This window comes from Orcinus orca, chromosome 18 (genome assembly GCF_937001465.1).
Source record: "Orcinus orca chromosome 18, mOrcOrc1.1, whole genome shotgun sequence".
Lineage (NCBI taxonomy): Eukaryota > Metazoa > Chordata > Mammalia > Artiodactyla > Delphinidae > Orcinus > Orcinus orca.
This window is the reverse complement of record NC_064576.1, coordinates 397,224-421,672: the sequence shown is the minus strand read 5'-3', so window position 1 is coordinate 421,672 and position 24,449 is coordinate 397,224. Positions and strand designations below refer to the sequence as shown.

Sequence of the window (24,449 nt, the reverse complement as noted above, 5' to 3'; positions counted from 1 at the left end):
CGAGCCTCTTTACATGTGCTGATTGGCTTTTTGTGTATCTGTTTCTGGTTGTCGCTGAGAAATGTCTATTCTAGTCCTTTGCCCATTTTAAAATCGGGTTACTTGTCTTTTTATTGTTGAGTCGTCAGAGCCCTTTATATATTCTAGACACAGGTCCCTTATCTGATACGTGATTTTCAAGGATTTTAGCCCATCCTGTGGGTTGTCTTTTCACCTTCTTGGTGGTGTCCTTTGAGGCACAAAGGTTTTCCATTTTAATGAAGCCCGATTTATCTAGTTTTTCTTTTGTTGCTCGTGATTTTGGTGCCATTTCTAAGAATCTCCTGCCAACTCCAAGGTCATGAAGATTACCCTTATGTTTTCTAAGAGCTTTATCACTTACATTGAAGTCTTTGGTCCATTTTGAGTTGATTTTGTTTACGGTGTGAGATAGGGGTCCACATTCAAGCTCTGGCATATGGCTCCTCAGTGGTCCTGGCACCATTCAGTGAAGAGACTGTCCTTTTTCCGTTGGATGGTCTTGAGACCCTAATTGATAATCACTTGGTCATAGATGTGTGTGTTTAGTTTTAGACTCTCAAGTCTCTTCTGTGATCTGTGAGCTTCTGATAGAAATTGTGTTGAATCTGTAGATCAGTTGAGGGAGTGTCGCCCCATGAACTTGGGGATGTTTTCCATCTCTTTAGATCTTCTTTCAACAATGTTTTGTCATTTTAAGAGTTGAAGTTTTGCACTTCTTTTGTTAAATTTATTCCTAAGTGTTTTATCCTTTTGGAGGCTATTGTGAATGGAATTGTTTTCTTAACTTCATTTTTGGATTGTTCATTGCAAATGTATAAAAGTACAGTTGAGGGGCTTCCCTGGTGGCGCAGTGGTTGAGAGTCCGCCTGCCGGTGCAGGGGACGCGGGTTCGTGCCCCGGTCCGGGAGGATCCCACATGCCGCGGAGCGGCTGGGCCCGTGAGCCACGGCCGCTGAGCCTGCGCGTCCGGAGCCTGTGCTCCACAGCAGGAGCTCCACAGCAGTGGGAGGCCCGCGTACCGCAAAAAAAAAACAAAAAAACCCCAAAACAATTGATTTTTGCATGTTCTCTTACATCCTGCAACCCTGTTGGTCTCACTCATTAGTTCTAATAGTTTTTTAGTGGATTCCTGAGGATTGTCCGTCTATGAGGTCATGTCACCTACAAATAGAGATAGTGTAACTTCTTCCTTTCCAAAATAGTTGCTGGACTTCTATTTCTTTGGCTTTGGCAAAAGAAATGTGGGCCTTGGAGTGGGAGGATAAAAATCCAGAACTGACCCTAGCCCCCAGACAGGGTCCAGCCTCCCTGGAAGCCACCCTGAACCCCAGGCGAGACGGGGCCACCAGGTTCCATAGACCAGAGCTTTCTGCCTGAGGTTGCGCGTGTTGCTGTAGAATCTCATTTCAGCCCTTTCAGGAACGCGTCCCCCAGAATCGCCTTGTACGATAAACACGTGTTTCACTGTCTAACATTTAAGTTAATATTCGTGAGAGCTGAAACCTGTGTCGACCATTAGTCTGTCGCCATCTCGACTGTCGTGAGCCTCAGTTTCTCCACATTCAGGATTGTTGAGCATCTGAGTCAACGCACGCGAGAACACGCAGTGCCACGCTGGTCCGTAACGGGTGTTCGGAGACTAGTAGCCGTTGTTACTTATTGTACTGAAGCACGGAGGTCAGTCAAAACATTCGAGTTGTAGCAAAGGAAACAATAGGAAGCTGAGAAAACGTCAGCTGGAGACAGTGGTTGTTTCAAATGTATCTAGATTTGTAAGAACGCTCTCTTTTCCCTTGCTTTCTCTTCATTTTAATTTTTTGCAATAGAAAAATTTAAAGATATGCAGAAGTGGACAGAATAGTATAGCAAACCCTCTGTATCCATCTCCCAACTTCATCCATTGTCGACTCATGACCGATCTTGAGTGGTATTTTGAAGCAAGTCCCAGACGTGGTATCATTTTGTCTGTAAACATTTTACTCTGCTCAAGCTAAGGGGTGGAATCTAATCATTACAAATGGCTCCTCCACGATCTCTGCCCGTCATGGCATTAGTCTCCAGTGATGTCCAAAGAATGCCCTCAGCGGAGTCAGCTTTTGATATTTTCCCATTGACGAATGAGTTCTTGCTTTCTCCTTGCCCAGACGTCAGAGGCCCTGATTTCACCCACAGCTCTGCCATCTAGCTTGGTCCCCACGGCCGGGGATGGAGAAGTTAAGGGCTTAAAGCAGCTTGTTAACTGCCGCCTCCGCCCACCCCCAGCCATATGTACATGCATGCGCACACACACAGACACACGCACGCACGCACACAAGAGACACACACGGACACACAGAGACACACACAGACACACACACAGAGATACACACACAGACGCATACACTGGAATCTTCCTGGAACATAGTTTAAAACCCCCTGAACTAGAAGGACCGATGGGACGTCACTTAGCGGTAGAAGCGCGTTTCCGACAGAGGGTTAGGGTACCGGCCTCCGTCTGCTGGGCTTCTGCTCCTTCGAGTGTTGTGCTAGAGGCTCCTGGCTGTGCCCTCCGGCACCCCTGCTCCGGGTCTTGACATCACAGGAGTCTCCTCGGCCCTTCACCTTCCCGTGTGGAAGCCAAGCTGGTCTCTGCCCCCCCAGGATGAGCTGGGTGGGGCTGAGACAGCAAGGCCTCGAGGGCTGGGCAGGCAGATGTTGGGGTGCTGGGGGATCCGAGGGCCATCGGGGAGGAAGCCTGCGAGGTCCACAGTGACCCACGTGGAGGCTGTGCAGGGGGGGCTGGGCTTTCCCCGTGAGGGCCCACTAGTGATGGGGCAGGAGGGTGGTGGCCAGGTTCACACACTGTCCCACCTCCAGCCCCGTGCTCCACCAAAGGGCCTGCACACCCGTCCAGTTCTTTCTTCAACGAATGCTTCCTGGTACAGCTGCACGGTGCTGAGCTGGGGGCTGGGGCTGGGGGGTGGGGGAGACCCTGAACGCAGGGGGCTTCGACCTGTACATGCAGCCGGGGGGCCCTTGGGGCGGACAGGGGAGAGGCAGTGAAGGCAGAGAAGGGCTGGAAGGTCTATCCCCAGGCCGGGACAGGAAGGTGGACGCTCCTGGCAGGTAAGGCCGAGAACCAAACAAGGCGAGTCAATTCTGTTAATAGTTTCAAAGAACCAACTTGCAGTTACCTCGATTCCCTTTGCTGCTTTTCTGCTCTCTGTTTCTTTTATCTCTGCTTAAGCCTTTCCTAGTGCCTTGCTTCTGCTGGTTCTGGGTTAAGTTTGCTCTTCTCTTCTAGTTCTCTAAGGTGTTACCGCCTTCTCCTCGGTGTGTGTGTTCACAGCTCTCACTTTCCCTCGGTCCTGGTTTAGCCGCGTCGCCTCTTGCCTGGACCCTGTGGTCGGGGCTAATTGCTCCCGTCTCCACTTTCTACCGTTTATCTGGCTCCAGGCAGCCTCCTTCGTATCACATCCTTATCTGTTTGGTGTTTGTTTTTGAAAATCACTTTCCCCTGCTGGAATGTAGTAAACTCTGTGGGCCCAGCGGAGATTTGAAGATGACCTTCCCCCACTGAGTAACAGCTGCCCTTCCCCCATAAGAGACCCTGACAGGACAAGGAGACACAGTCCCAACCCTAATCTAGTGCCTTCCTTAGTTGCTAGAGTCACAGACAGACCCTGTCTGCAACATCTGTCGGGCCCGGCAGCCCTCGTGTTAGAGAGGGACCTTCGGGGCGTGAGTGGGTCCTTGTGCTAACGTTGTTAAACCACTAGGCTGCTCGAGGGGCAGCGGGGCCTGGAAAGGACGTGGCGGCTGTGACCGAAACCAGGACACGCAGGCCTCGGCCAAGGGGCAGCTGCTCGTCCTGGCCGGTTTCCTATTTCCAGCCCGAAGCGCTGGAGGAGAGAACTTCCAACGTCTTTCCCAGCGCCGTCAACTGGACCCTGGTGGTTCCCGGGCAGGAGCACACGTGCGGTCACCCCAGAGCCGAGTTTACCACGTGTGAGGTGGTGCTAGCTCTGGCTTTTACTTTTCCCGGGGCAGTGGGAGGAGGGGCAGCCGAGCAGAGTCCCCTGAAGGTTGCTGAGGACGTTCGCGTCGTGGGGACATGTGCAAACAGGGTCAGAGCACGTTTACACACCCAGCTGTGGGCAGCCCTGCGTGCTAGGAGACGCTTTGCAAGTTGTGTGCTGTCTGTGGAGACCGGGATGAAAGCCGGTGGAGGTGTGATGTGAGCGTCTCTCGGCCGAGACTGTGACCGAGCCGCAGTTGGGGCGGAGCCGGCCACTGGCCAGCGTGGAGCAGGGCGTCCTCTGAGGCGTTGAGTTGGTGCGTGGAAGACTCACCAGGGCAGCGGGTCCGACGATGGCTTTGCTCACCCGCTGGTGGTGAGAGAAGCAACAGGGCCTCAGGGGCCACTTCTGGGAGCGTCTCAGGCGACTGCAGTGCTTAGTGGACTTCCTGAACCAGCACCCGTGCTGGAGCACACGGGGCTGGGCAGACACCCACTTCTGATGAGGTCCCGGTGACCAGGCTAGCCGCAGACCCACTGGTCCTAGGAGACCCGTTGCTGGGGACAGCTCCACTCCTTAGGGACACTGGCAGTGGCCCTGGGGGAGGTGGGGAGGGGGAACGGTGCCATCCCAGGGGTGTCAGGCCGCAGGCTGCGTGGCTCTCTGCAGGAGCAGGTATCCCGGACCGAGTGCACGGCAGGACCCAGTGCCAGCCCGGCGTCTGGGACAAAGCAGGTGCTGGGGAACACTTGCTGGCGGAGCAGTTTGTCCCTCCCATTGCTTTTGTGCCAGAAAGTCGTCCTCCCTTCCTGAGGTCACAACTACCTGGGGGTCTGGGAGGGGCCGGGGCTGCGTCTGAACTTGACTGTGGCTGTGGCCTCTCTGTAAGGCTGGGGTGGGAGTTCCAGGTCAGAACCGGTACTTTCCCTCCCTACGCGGCTGGGGTGTCAGGATGAGATGGGTGCCCCGTGCTGAAGGACTTGGGGCTCCAAAGCGATGTTGTTCAGGTCGCGTCTCTGTGTTGGGCCCCTCTGGCCGGAAGCTCTGCCCGGCAGGAACCGCGTCCTTCCTGTCGGGCTACGGCATCCAGGGGCCTCGCGGTCAGTCACAGGAGCTGCCCTGCTCTCCGGCCGATGCTAAGACGAGACGGGGCGGCCTCGCGCTCCAGCCTCTACGAAGCATGAACCGTGGACTGAGCGTCTCTGTGCGAAGGGCGCGAGCCCGGGGCGGCTGGAAGGTCCGGGGAGGAAGCGGGAGGACGCGGCAGGCAGAGCAGACGCAGGCCTTTCATTTGCTGGAGACGCGGGCCTGCCTGGCTCCCGGGACAGCGGAAAAGTGCCTTCTGAGTCTTTTTTGTGTTTTCCTGTAGTTTGTCACAAGGCAGTACAAGCCTGGGAAGGCTCGGTTCGGTGTGGTTCCTGCAGTGATTTTTCCCACCACTCTTTAGCCAGCCGCGTCGCATCTGTGTGCAGTAACTTCACGGGAAGGGACCACGCGGTCTTCCTCCCCCCATATGAGGGAGGGTCTGCCCCTGGCCTCCCTGCTCGGCGTCGAGGCCCTGCTGGGATGAGACCCCGCCTCGTGTCTCAGGGCAGCTCCTGCCTCGTAGACCTAGAGCACCTGGGCGGAACGTGGGTCTGACCGGGGCTCCGTAGAGCCCCAAGGCGAGGTCGCTGCCGTTGTTCAGATGCAGGCAGGGTTCTGTGCATGGCTCCCCGCAGGGGGTCCCCAAGGTCCCTTCCGTTCAATTCTCCATTACTGTCACAAGTGTCACGTGGGGGGAAGGGCCCGCGGCAGCAGCCGGGCTTGTCACACCTGCATCCACGCAGCACCTGCAGGGCGTGGATCCGGCGCATGGAGAGGTCAGCCGCACGGCTCCTTCTCCGGATGGGGACACAGGACCAAAGGGGTCAGCAGGGCAGAGACCCCCGCAAGGCTGGGCGACGGCTCTGACGTGCGGTGTCAGGGGACAGGTTTCACCTGGAAGCAACATGTGGGGCTGGGCCTCAGGCCTGTGGGCTGCGAGGAGGGAGCCCGGCCACCCTCCCCCTTGGGACAGCCCTGGGTGGCCCTCCCCCTTGGGACAGCCCTGGGTGGCCCTCCCGCCCATTCCATCCCTTGAGTAGCCACTGGCAGCCTCACGCCAAAACGGAAATCAACGTTGCAGTCTGTCAAACCAGCCCACGTTTCATGCCAATCCCTGTGCTTTGCTGAAGAAACAAATCCCTCAGGCTGACGAGGGTGGGAGGGTGGGGCCGTGCAGGTCAGTAACCCCAGAGCCTGACTCGGCCACGGGGAAAGAGGCAACCGAGGAACGCGGGTGGCGGGAGGCAGCTTCTGCCCGTGTTCTCCAGGCTGGAGGCAGACGACCTGCACGCGCGCGTCGTGCTCTAGCTCGCAGCTTGTTGTTCACAAGGTCTGGGCTGGAGATCCCGGTTACTCTACACGCCCTCTAGGACGGAGTGAATGCACTGACGCCGTGGCTCGTGGCTGCCACGGGGGTCCTGCCGTGGTTGGCAGGGTGGACACTCGGTGTCGCCAGCGGCAGGACGTACAGGAATTTTGGTACCACGTTTGCTGTCTGTTTTGGTAAACCTGAAATTGTTCCCCGAGAGAGAGAAAAAGATTTAAAGAAATGGCCAACAGACGTAAGAACAGGTTCTCAGCCTTGATAATAACAGAGAGATGCACGTGGAGTGGCAGCGAGGCTTTTTCTGCCGTCAGATGACAGAACCGAGAAACGAGCAGCGAGCCCTGGGTCCTTTGGGACATCAGGGGGTGGGTGTCTGGCCGTGGGGCGTGGGAGCGAAACACATGCCCCCTCAGATCCTGACGTGCAGAGACCCCCTACCTTGTCCTGTTGGCAAGCGTGGCTCCCTGTGTGTTCCAGGAGATGGTCCTGCAGAACACGCGTGTGTGAGCCCAGACTTTATGTAGAATGTGATTAGGGTCTTTGTGGCAGAGTCTGTAAAAGCAGGAGATTGCAAACCGTTTAAATACCCTGGAGGCCCGCCGTTACCCACAAGGCCGTGGGGGGACCACACTCCCCATCCAAGAGCTCCTGCCTCCGACCCCGTGAAGTAAACGAGGCAACCATGACGGGCCTTGCTCGGTGGGATCGGGCCTGGGGCGCCGCCCCGGCCGTCGGGGAGGGTTTCTGGAGAGACCGTGGTGGGAAGTGAGGACCCCGCGGAGCAACTTCGGGGGCGGGGCCGGGGGCCTCGAGTGGGCGGGCGCTCGGGGAAGGTCTGATGAGACTGAGCCTCTCCCGTCTCTGCTTCCAGCTGGTGGCGGCCATCGTGTTCGTCAGCTTCGGCGTGGTGGCCGCCTTCTGCTGCGCCATCGTGGACGGCGTGTTCGCCGCGCGGCACATCGTGAGTTCTTCCCAGTCTCCCTCGTTCTGTTCTCAGTTGCTCTGTGGGTTTAAGAAATCTTCAGAAGTTCAACTTCCTCTTGCAGGACGCAGCTCGGTGACCTTCACAGTCTGACGAATACAGATTGTGTTGGCCAATCACAGTCTTTCCTCCTGTCCCTCCCCTCGTTTCCTCCAAAACTGACCCAACACACACCCCCTACCGCAGCCATCACATCATTAGAACCAAAGTCCTCAACTTCCCAGCGACACTCCTCAGGCCCCTCTTTAATCAGTAAGATGAAAGATGTCCCGGAGTCAGTGCCCCACGACTTCCCAGGCTTTTTGCTCAAATACGTGTGTTGGGACCTCCTCACTGGACGCTGTGCCCATGAGGTCCCTCTGCCTCTGTCATCCTAATGGTGGGGAAGCCGGGGGAGGACACGCCACGTCAGACACTCGTGCTCTGGAACCGTGGGGCGGTGGCCGGGACCTGCTCAGAAGGAAGGGCCGGGCACTGCTGCTCTGTCCACCAACCCTGACCTGGTGCCCCATCCGGGCCGGGAAGGACCCACCGGCATTTCTCTGCGGCCCCAACGGGTCCTGTGTCAGGTGGGAATGCGACACGAGCTCAGGGCTTTACGTGCGCTCGTTCACGTCGATTAACACTGAACTCTGAGTGGTTTTATGCTTGTGAAGTTTCTTAGGTTATAAAAAGTGCCGGCCCTGGTGGTAACGTTAGGCTAAGCTTTACAGTCGCTCTTCTTGGGACTATTCGGTCAGTTTGAAATTATTTCCAAATAAAAGGCTTACAAAGTGCTGGCCCTGGGAATCCTTACCGATTCCTCTCCAGGAGAGGCAAAGGGCCGAGGAAGGCGCAGTTTCACCCTCCCAGTCAGGTTTTACAACCAAAGAGGCAGGTACGGTTGATTCCCGCAGCCTCCCTCGAGCCTCAGGTGTGACGAGCACCCCCTGTCCGGGGTGTAGGGTGTGGAGCTCAGTCCCCACGTCCCTGCGCTTTCTTTCTTTCTTCCTTAGATGGGTTTTCAGCTTCCTCTGCATGTGGCCAGTGTGCCCAGGATCGGCCATCCCGCCAAAGCTGGCCTGCCAGTCAGGGACTTGGACGTGAACAGAGGGGCTGAGTTTCCAGGCTGAAAACACATAGCCTGAAGCTGCAGGGAGATGGCTGTGGTTGAACTATGGAGAATCAGTTAAAAATGCCCTTTTCTGGGCTTCCCTGGTGGCGCAGTGGTTGAGAGTCCGCCTGCCGATGCAGGGGACACGGGTTCGTGCCCCAGTCTGGGAAGATCCCACATGCCGCGGAGCGGCTGGGCCCGTGAGCCATGGCCGCTGAGCCTGCACGTCTGGAGCCTGTGCTCTGCAGCGGGAGAGGCCACAGCAGTGAGAGGCCCGCGTACCGCCAAAAAAAAAAAAAAAAGCCCTTTTCTGCAGCTTGTAACTGGCTATCGGCACTTCCCGAGATTACAGCTTTAAGATGCCAACAGCTGGGGTAGAAAAATGTGTGGAGGACGACCCCCACATCGTCCTCACCCCCAGGGCAGGCGAGCTGGCATCCAGCCCACTGTGGACGTGTCGGGTGTGATGGGGTCCGGCAGGCTGGCACCCACGGGCCCAGGAAGACCTCATGAACATCCACGACGACCCCGATCCTCAGGGACCTGTGAGCCTGTGCCCACCGGCGTGTTGCCCTTCTGGTCGATTCCAGCCTCTGGGCTCAGCCTCTGTCTGGACCAGGCCCTCCTTTCTGCCTGTAACCAACCGAGCAGAGGGGGATGAGGGCGCGCGTCTCGGAGGCAGCCTCAGGGAGCCCCACCTTCCTGGTCGCAACAGAGGTGGGGTCTCGGCCTTGCGGGCGGCTTTCTCGGGCCTCAGCACCCTGAGCCCTCCCTTCAAACGCACTGGCTTCCCGGGTGGAAGAGCTTCCCCGGCCCTCTGTAGGAGCGAGACCGGCCCTGCCTTGTTTCAGGGCTGCACAGGACACCTGGAGTGGCACCCCTGAAGGCGAGGACTCACAGCCTGCAGGCGCCCCCTTCCCAGCTCCAGAGCCAGGAGGCCCTCCCGGGTGCCCTTATGGTTTGGCACCATCTGCCCTATGAATGTCGGGGACAGACTCACGGATAGATAGTTGGATGGGCACATAGGTGAACGTACGCTCCGGGGGCTGGTGAGTGGATGGGTGCATGGAGGGACGGGTGGATGGACGTGGGTGGATGGATAGAAGGATGGAAGGATGGATGGAGGGATGGGTGGATGGATAGAAGGATGGAAGGATGGATGGAGGGACGGGTGGATGGACGTGGGTGGATAGAAGGATGGAAGGATGGATGGAGGGACGGGTGGATGGACGTGGGTGGATAGAAGGATGGAAGGATGGATGGAGGGATGGGTGGATGGACGTGGGTGGATGGATAGAAGGATGGAAGGATGGATGGAGGGATGGGTGGATGGACGTGGGTGGATGGATAGAAGGATGGAAGGAGGGATGGAGGGATGGGTAGATGGACGTGGGTGGATGGATAGAAGGATGGAAGGATGGATGGAGGGATGGGTGGATGGACGTGGGTGGATGGATAGAAGGATGGAAGGATGTGTGGAGGGATGGGTGGATGGACGTGGGTGGATGGATAGAAGGATGGATACACAGATGAGTAAGTAATCGGATGGGTGATTGGCTGGTTGGATGGATGAGTGGATTAGGCTGAAACCCACCTTGCTCCCTCCCTCGTGGAAAAATTGCTGTGCTTTGAGGAAAAGAGGCAGGAGCCAAGGGGTCTCCTTGTTGAGACTTGTACGGGAGCACGACCACCTCCCTCAGCTGCCCTGTGTTGACTGATGGGGGGAGCTGTGTCCCCTGGCCGGCAGGGTTGGGGTGCCTGCTTCCTGGCTGCAGGAGCCCAGCTGCTCTGGGATGAGCCCTGGTACTCCCTGCTCTTTGTACTCTTGGGAGGGGTCCGTTGGCCTTGGCCTCTCTCCTTTGGGCTCAGAGCCTGCGGCGACAGGTCTGAAATCACCTCCGGTCCCTCCTGATATGGGGGTAAAGCCGTCCCATTCCATCTGTGGTTCTTGGTCTCTAGGAGCCCAGGCCCCTCACCGCAGGAAGGTGCCAGTTTTACTCCAGTGGGGTCGGCTACCTGCACGACGTCTACCAGACGGAGGTGAGTGCCGCGCTGGTCCCACTCGTTAACCTGGTCCAGATCCGACGTTCTGTCCCCAGCACGCCCTCACGTCGTGCTCACCGCGCCCGGTGAGGTGCTTCGCTCCGGATCACAGCTGCCGACTGCCTGTGGTGCAGCCCCGAGTCCATCGGCCCCGTCTGTGCGGCGTTCACGATGAGCTTTTTATTGACGTAATTAGTGCACTGAAATCTAGGATGCTACGTTTGCACTGGCCCCAAACTCGCCGGCTGTCCCTGGGCCGAGGATGTCTGATGGTGTTTCTAAGCGTGGCCGGCGTCTCCTCTTGGACCGTCCCAGGTGGCTGCGTGGCTCCCCCTGTCCTGCCGTCTCACTCAGCTCTGTGTAGATTTATCCGTTTAACTAAACATGGCCTCTGACACTGTGCACAAACGTCAGGAAGGAGGCGCGCAGGGCGGGCAGCAGACGCCGTGGCTGAGGCCGCGTGGCTGGCGGCGGGGAGAAGGGGCCTCTGCTACTGCCCCTCAACGGGGCGGCACACGTCTTCTCCAAAGGCCCGGCCTGTGCTGCTGGAGGGGGCCCTGGGGACTCGTCCTCTTCAGCGGGGGTCACCGGGCCCCCCACGCCCTCGTGCTGCTCTGTCCTTCCTTCCTGCTCACCGCAGTGTGTTCCGAGCGGTACTGGGGTCACAGAGGTGACACCTCGCAGGAGGGAGGGACACCTCCCAGCAGGGGGCACCTCGGGTCAGGATCAGGGTTAGGCCTCGCGACCTCCAGCTCGCCGTCCTGTGGCTCCGACCTTCCCGTGTGCTGGCTGCCAGGCTCAGAGCCCGGCGGTGCCCTGACTGCTCCCCTGCTCCCCTCGCTGAGCCCCGGTTCTCACCTGTCGGGCCGTCCGCCCAGCCCCCTTGCAGGCCTGAGTCACACGGGCTCACTTCCATGGCTCCCAGCAGCCTGTCTCTTGTCTCCGCCCCGTCGGGACTGTTTTTCCAGATTAATCTTTCTAGGACCCTTGCTCAAGCCCTCCCACTCCTGATGTGGGTGGCTTTCAGGAGTTAACCACAGAACCCTGAAAGAAAGACTACATGCCCAAGGGTGGCTTGAGGTGCTGCTATAGGGGCCGGGGCCAAGGACCTCTGGGGTCAGGCCCTGCCCCCGACCTGCCCCCTGACCTGCCCCGGGCGCTTGGCTTCTCAGGCGACCCCAAGCCTGCTCGAACGTCTGTCCTCACTCATGCACGGCCCTCCCTGCAAGTCCTTCTCCCCAGGGTCCCCGTCCTCTCTCTGCAGCTGGGTGGTCTCTGCCCCACTTACCTTCCACACGGGGGTGGTTACAAAGTGCCGGGGGAAGGAAGGGAAGCCTCCATGTGCCCTGGGGAAGGGCTGGCTTGGTCAGACTGGGTGACCGGGAGCTGTCCTCTGGGAGGTCAGGAAGGGGCTCCCACCTGAGGGGTCCCCACCTGCAGGCTCCTGGGGACCCCCCGCCCCTCACCTCGTCCAGCAAGCTTTGGCTTGGTCCTCTACCTCTCCCTGCAGGGGGTCCCTGTCGCCCCCCAGCCCTGCTGCACCTGGACTGGGTGGAGGAAGGGGCAGGTCAAGAAACATGGGCTCAGGGGAGGCAGCTGCCTGGCTCATGGGGCAGAGGGGTGGGTCCTTACGCCCAGGGAGGCCCCTGCCCGCTGCGGCCTGAGGACAGGGGCACCTGACCGGACTGTCTGCTCACAGGTCACCTGCCACTCCCTGAACGGTAGATGCCAGCTGAAGGTGAAGAGTAACACCTGCTACTGCTGCGACCTCTACGACTGCCACAGGTGAGCGGTGGGAGCCCGACAGCCGCGAACCCCACGTCCCCGGACTTACCCAGCCCGCTCTGCATCCCCGTCGTCGCACGCTGCACCCACATCTCATTCAGCCCTCGCACATCCTGTGAGGCCGGGCATGGGCTCCGTTCCACAGATGAGAAGGCTCAGGGCTGCCGGGAGGTGGGGGGCAGGGGAGGCCTCCCGGGGAGCCATGTCCTGCTGTGGGCTGTGACCAGCACAGGTGACCCGTTTCTTCCTCCCCGGAAGGCTGGGACCCTGTCTCTGCCTGCTGGTCTCTCCGGTCTGGGGACGGGGGTGGCGGTTTGCCCTGTGTCCTCCCCCGTCCCGTGGGGCCCAGAAGCGCTGCTCTATTCAGTCTGTCCAGCTTCTCACCTGTCGTCTGGACCAGTGCAAGGTCCCAGCTCCGTGGGAAGCAGAACCCTCCCCACATCGTCTTTTAAATTTTGTGTTAATAGCTTGAATACCTACATTAAAGCCAACAGGGAGTTTACTGTTGCTTCCTGGAGACCCTCCCTGAACTGTTGAAAACCCCAGGGGTGTAGGCTGCAACACCCTTCCCCCAGAGCAGGAATTCACCCCATTTCCAACCCGAGGCTGTGGTCCAGAGCCTGCACAGACCACGACCACGGGGCCCAGGCCACGGGCCAAGACGAACCCCCTCCGAGGCTCACCCCTCTGTGCTCCCTGCCAGGACGGCCAGCAGCCGCTAAGCCCTGCTGGCTCCAGGGGTGACCGGGCCGGGGCTCTGCCTACCGGGGCCCTGTTTGGGGCAGGCTGTCCTGCTCAGAGACCTGGGCCCCCTCCCAGGTGGATTCTGGGCTCCCTGGGACAGCCCTGCCCCCAGGGCGTCCCTCCGCCACCTGAGGGCCCGGGCCCTCCCAGCAGAGCCCCCGGCCCATCAGTACGCGGAGCGTCTGCCCCGCTGGCTCAGGCGGCGAGGGGGCCCCCCTGCGGCCGTGGGTGACGCTGAGCCCCTCCCCGCACAGCACCGAGCACCCGCCCACCTACTACGAGTTCGTGGGCGTCCGCGGCTGCCAGGACGTGCTCCACCTCTATCGGCTGCTCTGGGCCTCGGCGGCGCTGAACGTCCTAGGCCTGTTCCTGGGCGTCGTCACCGCGGCAGTCCTGGGGGCCTTCAAGGACATGGTGAGTAGCGCCCGCCGCGCACTGGGCAGACACAGCGATGGGGACGTGGGCTCGTGGAGCCGGCAGCCGTGCTGACCGCAGCCTGGGGACACTTCAGTCCCTCCTCCCCGAGGCTCGCGCCACCTGAGCTGGTCCAGGGAGCGCGAGTTCAGCGGCAGAGAGGGGCACCGAGCCTGGCGCCTGATGGCCGCGTCCATCCCTTGGTGGCCCGCTGAGCACGGAACCCCAGCGCCTCCGATCCGGTAGATCTGGGGCTCAGGCCCGTGCTTCCCGAAGTCAGGTGACTCCAAAGTGAGCCCCTGAGAACGTGCTGCAGCATCTGGGCGGCCCTGGGCAGGGACCGCACTGCAGGGCCCGTGCCTGAGGCCACCCTGCAAGTCTCTCCGTGGGCAGCGTCCTCTCCAGGGGACTGGCTGTTCCAAGCCATGTTCTCGCGCGGGGCCCAGATGGTACCTCCCGCGACCTGACACTTCATCCGTGGAGGTGCCGCACAGGAGGCCACAAGTGCCAGGAAGAGCTCACAGCCTCCCACAGACCAGCAGCCACCCGCCCATCGCCCGGCTTTAACGAGGAGGAAGTGCAAATGCACGTGCAAACAACCCCTGCAGGCCAGACCCCATCCACAGCCCACACTGCCGAGGGGAGGCTTGTTACCTCTGCCCCAGAGACTGTGGCCCTTGGCCGCCTTTCTCAGCCTCACCTGGAGCCTCCCGAGATCAGTGACATGTTTCTTGGAGGTTTCCTGACCCCAGACAAAGCCCGAGATACCACGGGAGACCCTGGCAACCCCCCGCCCCACTCCCACTCTGCGTGGTGCAGACGCCGGGCCCAGCTCCCGCTCGGTCGCAAGGTGTCTTTCCGTGCGCGCACAGCAAGCATCCTGTCCTTCAAGGACGAGGGCCGCCTGCCCCCGGGACGCCTGGGGTCCGCAGGGCCCACAGTGCGGTCCGGGGGGTCCCTCGGGCCGCCTGCCCCCGGGACGCCTGGGGTCTGCAGGGCCCACAGTGCGGTCTGGGGGTCCCTCGGTGGGGCTTTTCCTGCTGTGACCGGGTCGGAGTTTTCTCTCTCGGCAGATCCTCAAGGAGAGCGAGGTTAGACTCGATGGCTACACAGAGTGTCTTGTTCGGGTCCTGCCCCTGGGGGCCCGGGTGGAGGCTGCTGGCTGTCCCCAGGGATGGCCGTCAGCCCGGTGGCTTTTCCAGAAGAGGGTCCTGTGCTCATGAGTTTATAATAAAACTGCTGGAGCTTCTCTCGGGAACGTAGCAACGCCCCAGAAAGGCCGCTTGTCACGCGGGACACAGTTACGTGTCAGCCCTGCTCTGGACAGTTTCCTCTCTCACACCCAGTGCTCAGGGGTGTTGTAAGAAGCAAGCAAGGTGATTCCTTAAAATTTTACACCTGCGAGTAGATGCTCTTGTAAGTTAATGGATCTTATAATTTAAGAATTATCTTAAGGAACAAAGACACGTCACGAGCTACCCGAAGCTCTGGGCACTCAGGGCTCCGTCCCGTGGGGTGTGGGTGGGCGGGCGGGCAGAGCGTGGAGTCTCGGGTCTGCAGAGGGTCTCCCAAGGTGGGGTTGCCCCGGCAACGTGGCCACGCTTACAGCCCAGCCTGGCTGAGGAAGGGTCTGCGCTGGCCTCAGGTATGAGAGCTGCAGGTGGACAGTCCTCCTGGCCCAGCTGGGGTCTCCTTGCCGTCATGGGAGGCTCAGAGGTGAGAGGGTGCACGAGGGGTCAGGGCAAGACCAGGCAGTGCAGGCGCCTAGCGTCCCCCGCAGAGTGGCCGTAGTTCCCAGAGTGAGGCTGCCTCTGGGAGACCCCTACACCTCCACCCCATCCTCCCCAGGCCCCGAAATGCTGAGCCAGGCCAGGCAGCTCCTCTCCAGCCCATGACGCCCTCTGGACCCTCGACCCACGACCCTCACCAGCCCCCTCGGCCCGGATCCCTTAGCCAGGCCTCAGGCCCGAAACGCTCTCCGCAGCCCCGGGGCCCAGCTCTGGCGGTACCGGGCCACGTCGGCGCGCACACAGTCGGCCCTCAGCTATGCTTGTTCGTGAATAAGTCATCAAGGCATCGAGGTGGCTGCGCTTGGGCCCCGTCTTGAGTTTCCCGTCCTCTCTCCCTGCTTTCAAGCTGCCTGTTCATCCCTCGGAGTTTAACTGACTCGCCGCGCAGACCAGAGCTCCTGGTAGGAGAGGACGGAGCACTGAGCCTGCGGCATGAAGGAAGCGCGACGGGCCTCCTCCTTCCTGGGCTGCCTGCGTCCCGAGGGCAGGGGCGGCGAGGCAGCTCTGGGGGGCTCTCTGCCCCCCCCCCTCAGGATCCTGCTCTGGCACCTCCGGGGCTTTTGATGAGTTTTCAGATGCTCCGTCTGTGCTGCTGCCCGTGCTGTCGCAGCCCCTCCTGGCTCTGCAGGGCCTGCCCCGTGGGTGTCAGGCGGGATCCAGGTTCTGGGCTCTTAGGGAAGGATGCACCTCTGGTCTGGGAACCCCCGAGCCCCCCATCGGAAGCGGCTGGCCTGCCTCTGGAGAGGGGTCCGTCCTACGGCCCGTCCTCTCTGGGGGCGGGTGAGAAGTCAAGAATCAGGGCCCACGTTCTGTTTTCCTTTGGGGAATCAGAGCCTCCCATGAGCTAAGGAAGCCTGAGTTGGAGGAGTTTGGGAAGCTCTGGTCTTGGCTGTGCTGCTCCAGAAATCCCTGCGGCCAGAGCCCTACCCCGGCCTGTGCCACCCAGAGCCCTACCCCGGCCTGTGCCACCCAGAGCCCCTGTGGGGAGAGGGCCCTGCTGACTAGAGCCGAGGGCAGCTTTGGAATCAGCGCCCCTCGGGGATGCCCGTGACACGCGCTCCTGGAGCAGACAGGTGGGGTTTCCTCACTTTTCCAAAAAAAACCCAAGAGAGCCTGGGCCTAGCTGGGCCTCTCGGCGGATCCCGGGACAAACAGGAGAAGGAAAAGCAAGGAGAGACCCAGCTTTTGGGCTTTAGTTCTGGTCGGAGAGAGGCTGGCGAGAGGACTCAGAATCTCTCCCTTGAGGACTCCGCCTTCCTGAGTGGCTGCCGGACAGGGCTCCCCAGAGCAGGGCTCGGCTGACACGTCTCCATCCTTTGCGGCAGGTCCCGCTGTCCCAGCTGGCCTACGGCCCGTCCACAGCGCCTCAGGCCCTCTACAACCCCGCCCAGCAGATCCTGGCCTCCACGGGCTTCGGCCCGGTGCCCCCGGCTGTCCCCACCTGCTCGTCGTACCCGCTGCCCCTCCAGGTAGGCCGAGCGTCCCTGGGCCGGACGGTGCTCACGTCCCAGGCAGCTGTCATCCAGGGAGTGCAGCTCGGGTGGGACACGGGGGTGGGGGCTTGGGTTGAAGGAAAAGGGGGGGTCTGTGGCTCCCCTCCCGACTTAGACAATGGGGTGATGCAGCTGGTGTGGACCAGCAGAGGGGGTGGGACGACTGAGGGACGTGGCGGGTGACCCCAGGCCCCGCGCAGGACGCTCGGCATCCCCGGGGCCATCTGGGGCATCCTTGCTCCGTGTGGCCCTGGTGACCCAGCCGCCACGTCTTCCGGGGCCTTGAGGTTTTCTGGCCCCTGACCAGGTCCCACACGAGTTGCCTGCAGTTTCCTGGCCCTGTGCCAGCTGCCGGGCCCCTGCGACAGGGCAGCGTCGCTGAGTAGAGCCGAGGGCTTGCCGGCGCTCACGGAAGCGGCAGGTGCACAGGCCTCACCCTAGTACCACTCTGGTGGCCTTGGGGCTGCTGTGGAAGGGGGCACGCGGGGGTGAAGCCTGTTCATAGAGCAGCGTCCCGCCCGACCAGCTGCCACTGTGGTGACCAGGACGTCCCCAGATGTTGCCCTGTGTCCTCGGGGGGCAGAGGTGAGCACCTCTGGCCCAGACAGCCGGTCGGCCTCTGTTTTGGCGGGGGCGGGGCGGTGGCCTTGGCACGTTCTCTGGTCTGTGTCAATGACGGCAGCCCCTGAGCGGTTCTGGGAAGTTCGCAGGGTCAAGGTACTGGAGGGGCTGCGTCTGTGTGCGTGGGCAGGTGGGGTGCTGAGACCCCAGCCGTTTGCTGTGAGGTCACACATCTTCATCTGCTGCTTGGGGTCCCAGCGCTCGAGGGGTGATGTTGACGGGGCATGAGAACTTTCCAGGGCCAGCGGCTGCTTAGGACAGGTGTATGTATCCACCAGCTCAGTGACAGAGGCGGCGGCCAGACTTGAGGCGGGGCTGAGGGGAGCGTGTTGCCCATCTCCGCAGCCCCTTATGACTCAGAGGAACCCGCAGACTCGGCCCAGCTGGCCGCCCGGGGCTGTGGCACAAGCCCGGCCAGTGAGGTCCACGGTGGCCTCCCCAGGCCCGACAGCTCGTGGGGCTGGAAACGGGTGTGGGGTCTCTGGGCCCCGGGGCGCAGCAGGTGTGGCGAGCTGAGAAAGCCTGCAGCCTCGTCCTGCCCGGGGCAGGCCCGCTGGGCGGGGAATCAGGGGCCGCTCTACCTCCCCGTGGAGGCGCAAGTCCGTCCTCTCTGCGCCTGGCTCCTTCCGCTTGCCGTGAATGTGAAGCTGGCGGCTGTGCGCCCAGGGCTCCGGGGGCCTTGGAATTCCCAGAGGAGGCTGCGCCGCGGCGGCCTGGCCTGAGGGCAGCGCCACGTCTGTCTCTGAGGAGTGGCGGCCCACGGGCTGTGTCATGGGAGGCCTCCTCCTGCCGATGAGGGGCAGCCCCTTAGCCACCCCACCAGTCCCGAGCAGGCGCCCTGGCCGCACGGGGACCCGCAGGCTGAGTCCTGAGTCAGGGAGGGGCCTGGCTCGAGAGTCCTCCCGTTTCTAAGACACGGAAAGGAATTACCCAAGCGTCAGGAGGTGAGCTGGCTGCCAGTAACCCCCCGTGGCATCACTTCTCACGGCGGGTACGTCAGCTTCCCCGACACCCAGGTGGCCGTCCTTGGCGGCCCTCGTCTTCCCTGGGAGCGTCACCTGCATCCCACCTCCGGGCCATCCTCCCTGGTCCCCATCACGGGAAGAACCACGTCATCTGGGCGTGGCCTGTGTCCTGGGCTGTGCTCTGCCTCTCATCTGCTTAGTTTGCTGAACCCAGAACGTGAGACCACAGCTGGAGGGAGGGCTGGTTGGCCGCCTGTGGTCTCAAACACCAGCTTGGAAATGCACGGACGCTGAGGAATGGGCGTGCTCCGCGGGCCGCTGTCTCCCGTCCTCCCAGCGTCCACCGCGAGGCCCCACGGTCACGCCCGCACACGGGGACTCCAGGCAGCTCTGGGGCGTGGCTAGGGGGCAGAGGCGATCCCCGCAGGGCCCCTCCTCCTGGCTGAGCCCCGGCGTTTGGCTGGTTTAGCACCAGCCTCCCGCAAGCTCGGCCGCAGGGAGGACCCGGGGAGGACAGCACCTCATCCGGGGCCTGCTGCGCTGGGTCCTGACCTGAGGCACTGGCAGGTGTCCTGATTCTGTTCCCCCAGGAGACAGGGCTGCAGGGTGCGGGCACGGTCTCCCCTCCTTACCGCTGGTGCTGGAGAACACATGGCTCTCTTCCGGTGTCCTACTCCAGCCTCATCCACCATCGGGCCTCTGGCTCGTCACAAACAGCAGATGCTCCCAATTCTCCCTCCCAGGGGAGGCCTGGGCTCCCTCTACAAGGGCCTAATCAGCTTTTATCACCGGCACATGTAGGAGCGTAATTACATACGCGTCAATAATCAGATTTGGAGGAGATGGCAAATCAATGATGCTGTGTGTCTCGTCAGGAGGGAAACGACAGATTGATGTTTCTGACTCTGTTCCCATCGGAGGAGGAAAGGGATATTGCAAGTGTCCTGTCCAGTCATTAGCAGCGGAAAACACTCCTGCATAATAGAGGGAGTGAGCAGCTCTTGGGGCTGTTTGGAGCAGCTGGTCAAACGAAAAATCGCCTTTGGGCTTCCCTGGTGGCGCAGTGGTTGAGAGCCCGCCTGCCGACACAGGGGACATGGGTTCGTGCCCCGGTCCAGGAAGATCCCACATGCCGTGGAGCGGCTGGGCCCGTGAGCCATGGCTGCTGAGCCTGCGCGTCCGGAGCCTGTGCTCCGCAACGGGAGAGGCCACGACAGTGAGAGGCCCGCGTACCGCAAAAAAAAAAAAAAAAAAAGAACACTCGCCTTCGAAGAAAACCCACCTTCCTTATTCCCAGGGCCACCTGGTCAGGAAGTGCAGGAACAAGGACACGCCAAGGATTAACTCACATCCTGTAACTAAGGACCTCGCATCCTGTAACTAAGAGGCTTTTTGTCTGCCCCCCGATGGGATTGCCTGTGTGGACAGAGCCTAGTTTCCTCCGTGGTTCCTGGTGGTTTTCTCTGTGGTTCCTGGTGGTTTTCTCTGTGGTTCCTGGTGGTTTTCTCTGTGGTCTGTGGTGGTTTTCTCTGTGGTCCGTGGTGGTTTACTCCGTGGTTCCTGGTGGTTTGCTCTGTGGTTCCTGGTGGTTTTCTCTGTGGTTCCTGGTGGTTTGCTCTGTGGTTCCTGGTGGTTTACTCCGTGGTTCCTGGTGGTTTGCTCTGTGGTTCCTGGTGGTTTACTCCATGGTTCCTGGTGGTTTTCTCTGTGGTTCCTGGTGGTTTTCTCTGTGATCTATGGTGGTTTGCTCTGTGGTATGTGGTGGTTTACTCTGTGGTTCCTGGTGGTTTGCTCTGTGGTTCCTGGTGGTTTTCTCTGTGGTTCCTGGTGGTTTACTCCGTGATTCCTGGTGGTTTGCTCCGTGGTTCCTGGTGGTTTGCTCTGTGGTTCCTGGTGGTTTGCTCTGTGGTCTGTGGTGGTTTGCTCTGTGGTCTGTGGTGGTTTACCCTGTGGTTCCTGGTGGTTTACTCCGTGGTTCCTGGTGGCTTACCCTGTGGTTCCTGGTGGTTTGCTCTGTGGTTCCTGGTGGTTTGCTCTGTGGTTCCTGGTGGTTTACTCTGTAATCCTTGCTGGTTTGCCATGTATTTCCAGCTGGCTCCTCTGTGGTTCCCACTGGTTTATTCCATGGTCAGTGTGGTTTACTCCCTGGTTCTCTCAGCTGCTCTTTTCTGGTAAAGAACTGACCACACACATGCCTGGTGGGAGCTGGGGACCCACAGATCTGAGGGATGTTCTCTAGAGGTTTCATTTGTCCCCTGAGGTCAGAAAGAAGTGTGAGTTTGAGAGAAAGAAAGCAATGGAGGTGGGCAGGGGCCCAGGGCCCTTGGATCCCTAGAGCCCTGGCCTGTGAGGAAATTCTCTCTCAAAGCCCGAGGTCTGGGGTTCCTCCAGGGGGGAGGGGCAGGCAGGCTAGCATCCCTGGGCCCTGGGCACCTGCTGAGCAGAGAGCAAGGAACCACCTGGCCCCCCCGAAGACGAGAGCCTGCACACACTCGCCTGTGTCCCATCACAGAAGGGGTTGCTTGCTTTATTTAATGTTGGTTTTAAGCAGGCGTTTTTAACCTCTAGAAGTTAAAAAAAAAAAAAAGAAATTTAAGAGGTTGTTGGCGGGTGGAGGAAAACTGGCAATTTTATTAACGTCTGTGGCCCCAACATTCTCCTTGCAGAATCACCTTTTGCATCTACGTGGGTTCTCCAGAGAAATAGAACCAATAGCATGTGTGCACGTAGGAAACACAGGTAGAGATATATTTATAGGAAGAGATGATACAGATATAGATATATAGAGGGAGAGAGCCCAAAATCTGCAGTGCGGTCCACAGGCTAGAGGTCCCAGGAAGACAGATTTTGCAGTTTGAGTCTGGTCAGTCTGGAGGCAGAATTCCCTCTCCCTCGGGAACCTCCGTCTTTTCCTCTTCAACTGATTGGACGAGGCCCACCCACACCAGAGAGGGTGATCTGCTGGTCTACATGTTCATCACGGCTACCAAACACCCTCAAAATGACATCCAGACAGTTTGAGCAAACATCTGGGCACCGTAGTCTAGCCAAGTTGATGCATAAAATTCACCATCACACTATGTGGAAAATGTTGATGTTCTTGTTTTTTTCTGTAAAATATGAAGTGTTGAGTAAACCCAGGGCCCCAGATGAGCTGGGCAGCCTCTTCCTTAGACAGTGTTTGCATGTCCATGCATCCCAGTGTCAGGTGGTCACCAGCCACCCTCCTGAATGTCACCAGCCACCCTCCTGAATGTCAAGACCTGGATGTCAATGTGCCCACAGGCGAGAAGGGGGCCCAGTGGGGCTGAATCGGGGCCTCCCTGTGGCCCCCTGGGAATGCACGCTGTTCAGGGAGCGGTTCCCACCAGGAGGGCCTAGGTCTGGGGGTTCGGGCCAGGGTGGGCTCTGAGGGGCGCCAGTGGCGCTGGGCATGTCCCCGGGCTCCCGTCAGCTGAGGAGGCTTTTTCTGTTTGGTTGCAGCCCCCTGGTGGCTTCCCGGCCTCACCTGGCTCCGACCTCTCTCTGTCCGAGGATGTGCAGCCTCCGTCCCAGCCCGGCCCCAGCTGCCGGCCCCCCCCGAATGCCCCCCCCATCTTCGCTCTCACCCACTTCCTCCCCGGGGAGAAACCTCCCCCCTACGCACCGTGATGCAGCGGGTGGAGACTGAAAACTAGTTTTTGTCTTGTTAGAAAACAGAGCAGCTTCTACGAACCCTGCTTCTGTGGCCAACCTCCTGGAGATGCCTGAGCCCCCCTCCCCTCCCTGGGCACATCCGGGCAAGGAGAGGCCGGACCTGCCCTGGCGGGCGGGGAGCCCTGGTGGCTGACGCCGCCTCACCCTGTGTGAAGCCACACACGAAGCCGTGCTAAAATGCCCGCCGGAGCCGCCTTGCTCTGGTGGCATCACTTACAAAACAGTTTCATTTTCCTCCTAATTCGTTAGCACTATTATGATCAAGGGGACTGCGGCAGGTGCCCCCGTGTGAGGACCACTTTCGAGGAAACGCGCTGTGTTTGTATTTATATGTGTGTCCCCGGCAAGGGCAGGGTCACCACCCTCAGCGCTGCACTCCTGGTCCCCACGCACTCGAGTGAAAACTTGTCCCAGCTCAAATATAAGTGCTGTTTCCAAGGCCTGCGAGTGGTCTGAGGTCTGCGTGTGCTCTGTTCCAATCGCGTCCCGCAGCTGCGTGTGTCCTGTGTCCAGGCCCCCGACTGTCAGCCTTCGTGGAGAATCCAGGGAGCCTGGTCTGTTCTGTGGGACACCCTGTGTGGGCCCCCGCCCGCAGAGCAGGTGCCCCTAAGATGCAGCCTCTCTGCTGAGAGACCCCTGGAGTGGGGGGGGGGGCTCTGGCCCAGCAGCCACGGCCTGGGTGAAGCCGTGCCCAGAACAGACCAATGGCTACCGACCAGGGCCCCACATGCACCTGCCCACTGCCAGACACACCTGAGGAAGCAGGCGAGCGTGGCCTTGGAGCCAATCAAATCCTGGTCGAGAGACAGACCAGAGTCTGTCTCAGAGTTACAGAGTTACAGTCATGGATGTTTGGGGAAAAGAGATGGCGGAGGAGGGACAGGAGGGAGGAGAGGTGAGGGGAAGGGAGAAGGGAGGGAGGAGAGAGGGAGGGAGGCAAGTGGTTGAGTCTAAACGAGGCGTGGCCTCCTCTCCCGCTGCCGGCTGGGAACGCAATTCTGTCCAACAGACAGAATACTCCCAGCCCTCACATCCAGAAACACTTCTCACTACATTTTCTGAGCATGTGCACCGTTTCCTTAGAGAGGAGGACACGCGTGGATGCGTCTGGCCCCTTGGCCTAGGGAAGGCTATTTGTCACAGACGAGGCAGAAAGGACCTGGTCACTGGTCAGAGCGTGTAGATTGTTTTGGTCCCTGCAGCGCCCCCCGCCCCCCGCCAGTACCGCAACGAGGGGAGTCACAGAATTCTTGGCTTCCCGGCACATGAAAGCGATGTTTACACCATCCTGCAGTCTGTTGCCAGTAGCATATGGCTAAAGAAACAACCCACGACCTTAAGTAAAAACACTTCATTCCTAAAAAATACCAAAACAGTAGGGGCTTCCCTGGTGGCACAGTGGTTGAGAGTCCGCCTGCCGATGCGGGGGACATGGGTTCGTGCCCCGGTCCGGGAAGATCCCACGTGTCGCAGAGCGGCTGGGCCCGTGAGCCATGGCCGCTGAGCCTGCGCGTCCGGAGCCTGTGCTCCGCAACGGGAGAGGCCACAGCAGTGAGAGGCCCGCGTACCGCAATAAAACCCAAAAAAACCCAAAACAGTGACAAGAGTAACATCAAAGACCACTGGTCACGAATCACCATGCAAATATAATAATAATGAAAGAGTCTGAAATATCATGAGAATTATGAAGATGTGACACAGAGACACGCAGTGAGCATACACGCCTGGGAAAATGTGCTAGCAGACTTGTTTCGCACAGGGCTGCCCCAGACCTTAATTTGTAAAAAAAAAAGCAGTATTTGTAAAGCGAGATGTGACTGTGTTTTGTTAAACGTGGGCTCGCAAGCCCAGTGTTTCCAGGCTGGCCTGATCCGATGGGCCCAGCGCAGCACGGAGGCCCTGTGGCCTCCGTGGCCAGGACGTGGCCCCACCGCCTGTTGTCCCAGAACTTCAGCTCCAAAAGCCACGAGCACAGCGAGGTCACTCCTCATCGATTTGGAATTTTAGGTCAAACTCTTAAGTGGCCAATCCTCCCTAATTGTTTGACGTGCTTTGGGCATATCGTAAAAAATAACAAAACTAGCAGAATTTAGGAGGAGTAATTCCATTGGCTGAGATGCAGCCCGTGGCCACACTGAGAAGCAGCGTGAAGTTAGTTTTTGAAGCATCCTTCGTCTCCCTTTTAGCCCGATTTTGACCCGATGGGCTTGCTGTCCCTCCACCTGTCCGCCCCGTCACCAGACTCACTAGTCTGGGTCCCAGTCCCTCACGGCTTTGCTTGGTAGCCTCTGCGGCTAAGCTCTCCCTTTCGGGGCTTCGCCATCACAGTGGCAGGCATTTGGGGCCGGGGGGGGGGGTGCCTAGTGTGACCACAGGACCAGTGTCCCTGTG

At 59.8% G+C, this 24,449-nt stretch overlaps 1 protein-coding gene across 2 annotated transcripts in view; it reads left to right on the top strand.

Moving 5' to 3' along the window:
- Positions 1-22,962, top strand: part of TMEM255B (transmembrane protein 255B) — a 32,933-nt gene extending 9,971 nt beyond the window's left edge. Inside the window, exons 4-9 of one of the 2 annotated variants that reach the window (XM_049701031.1) lie at positions 7,304-7,393; positions 10,467-10,547; positions 12,250-12,335; positions 13,334-13,493; positions 16,609-16,752; positions 21,846-22,962. In XM_049701031.1, coding sequence (XP_049556988.1) covers positions 7,304-7,393; positions 10,467-10,547; positions 12,250-12,335; positions 13,334-13,493; positions 16,609-16,752; positions 21,846-22,013 — 729 coding nt within the window. In that variant the 3' untranslated portion in view covers positions 22,014-22,962. The remainder of the gene's footprint in view (positions 1-7,303; positions 7,394-10,466; positions 10,548-12,249; positions 12,336-13,333; positions 13,494-16,608; positions 16,753-21,845) is intronic. The other variant, XM_049701030.1, reaches the window with a different exon arrangement.
- The last annotated feature ends 1,487 nt before the right edge of the window (positions 22,963-24,449 follow it).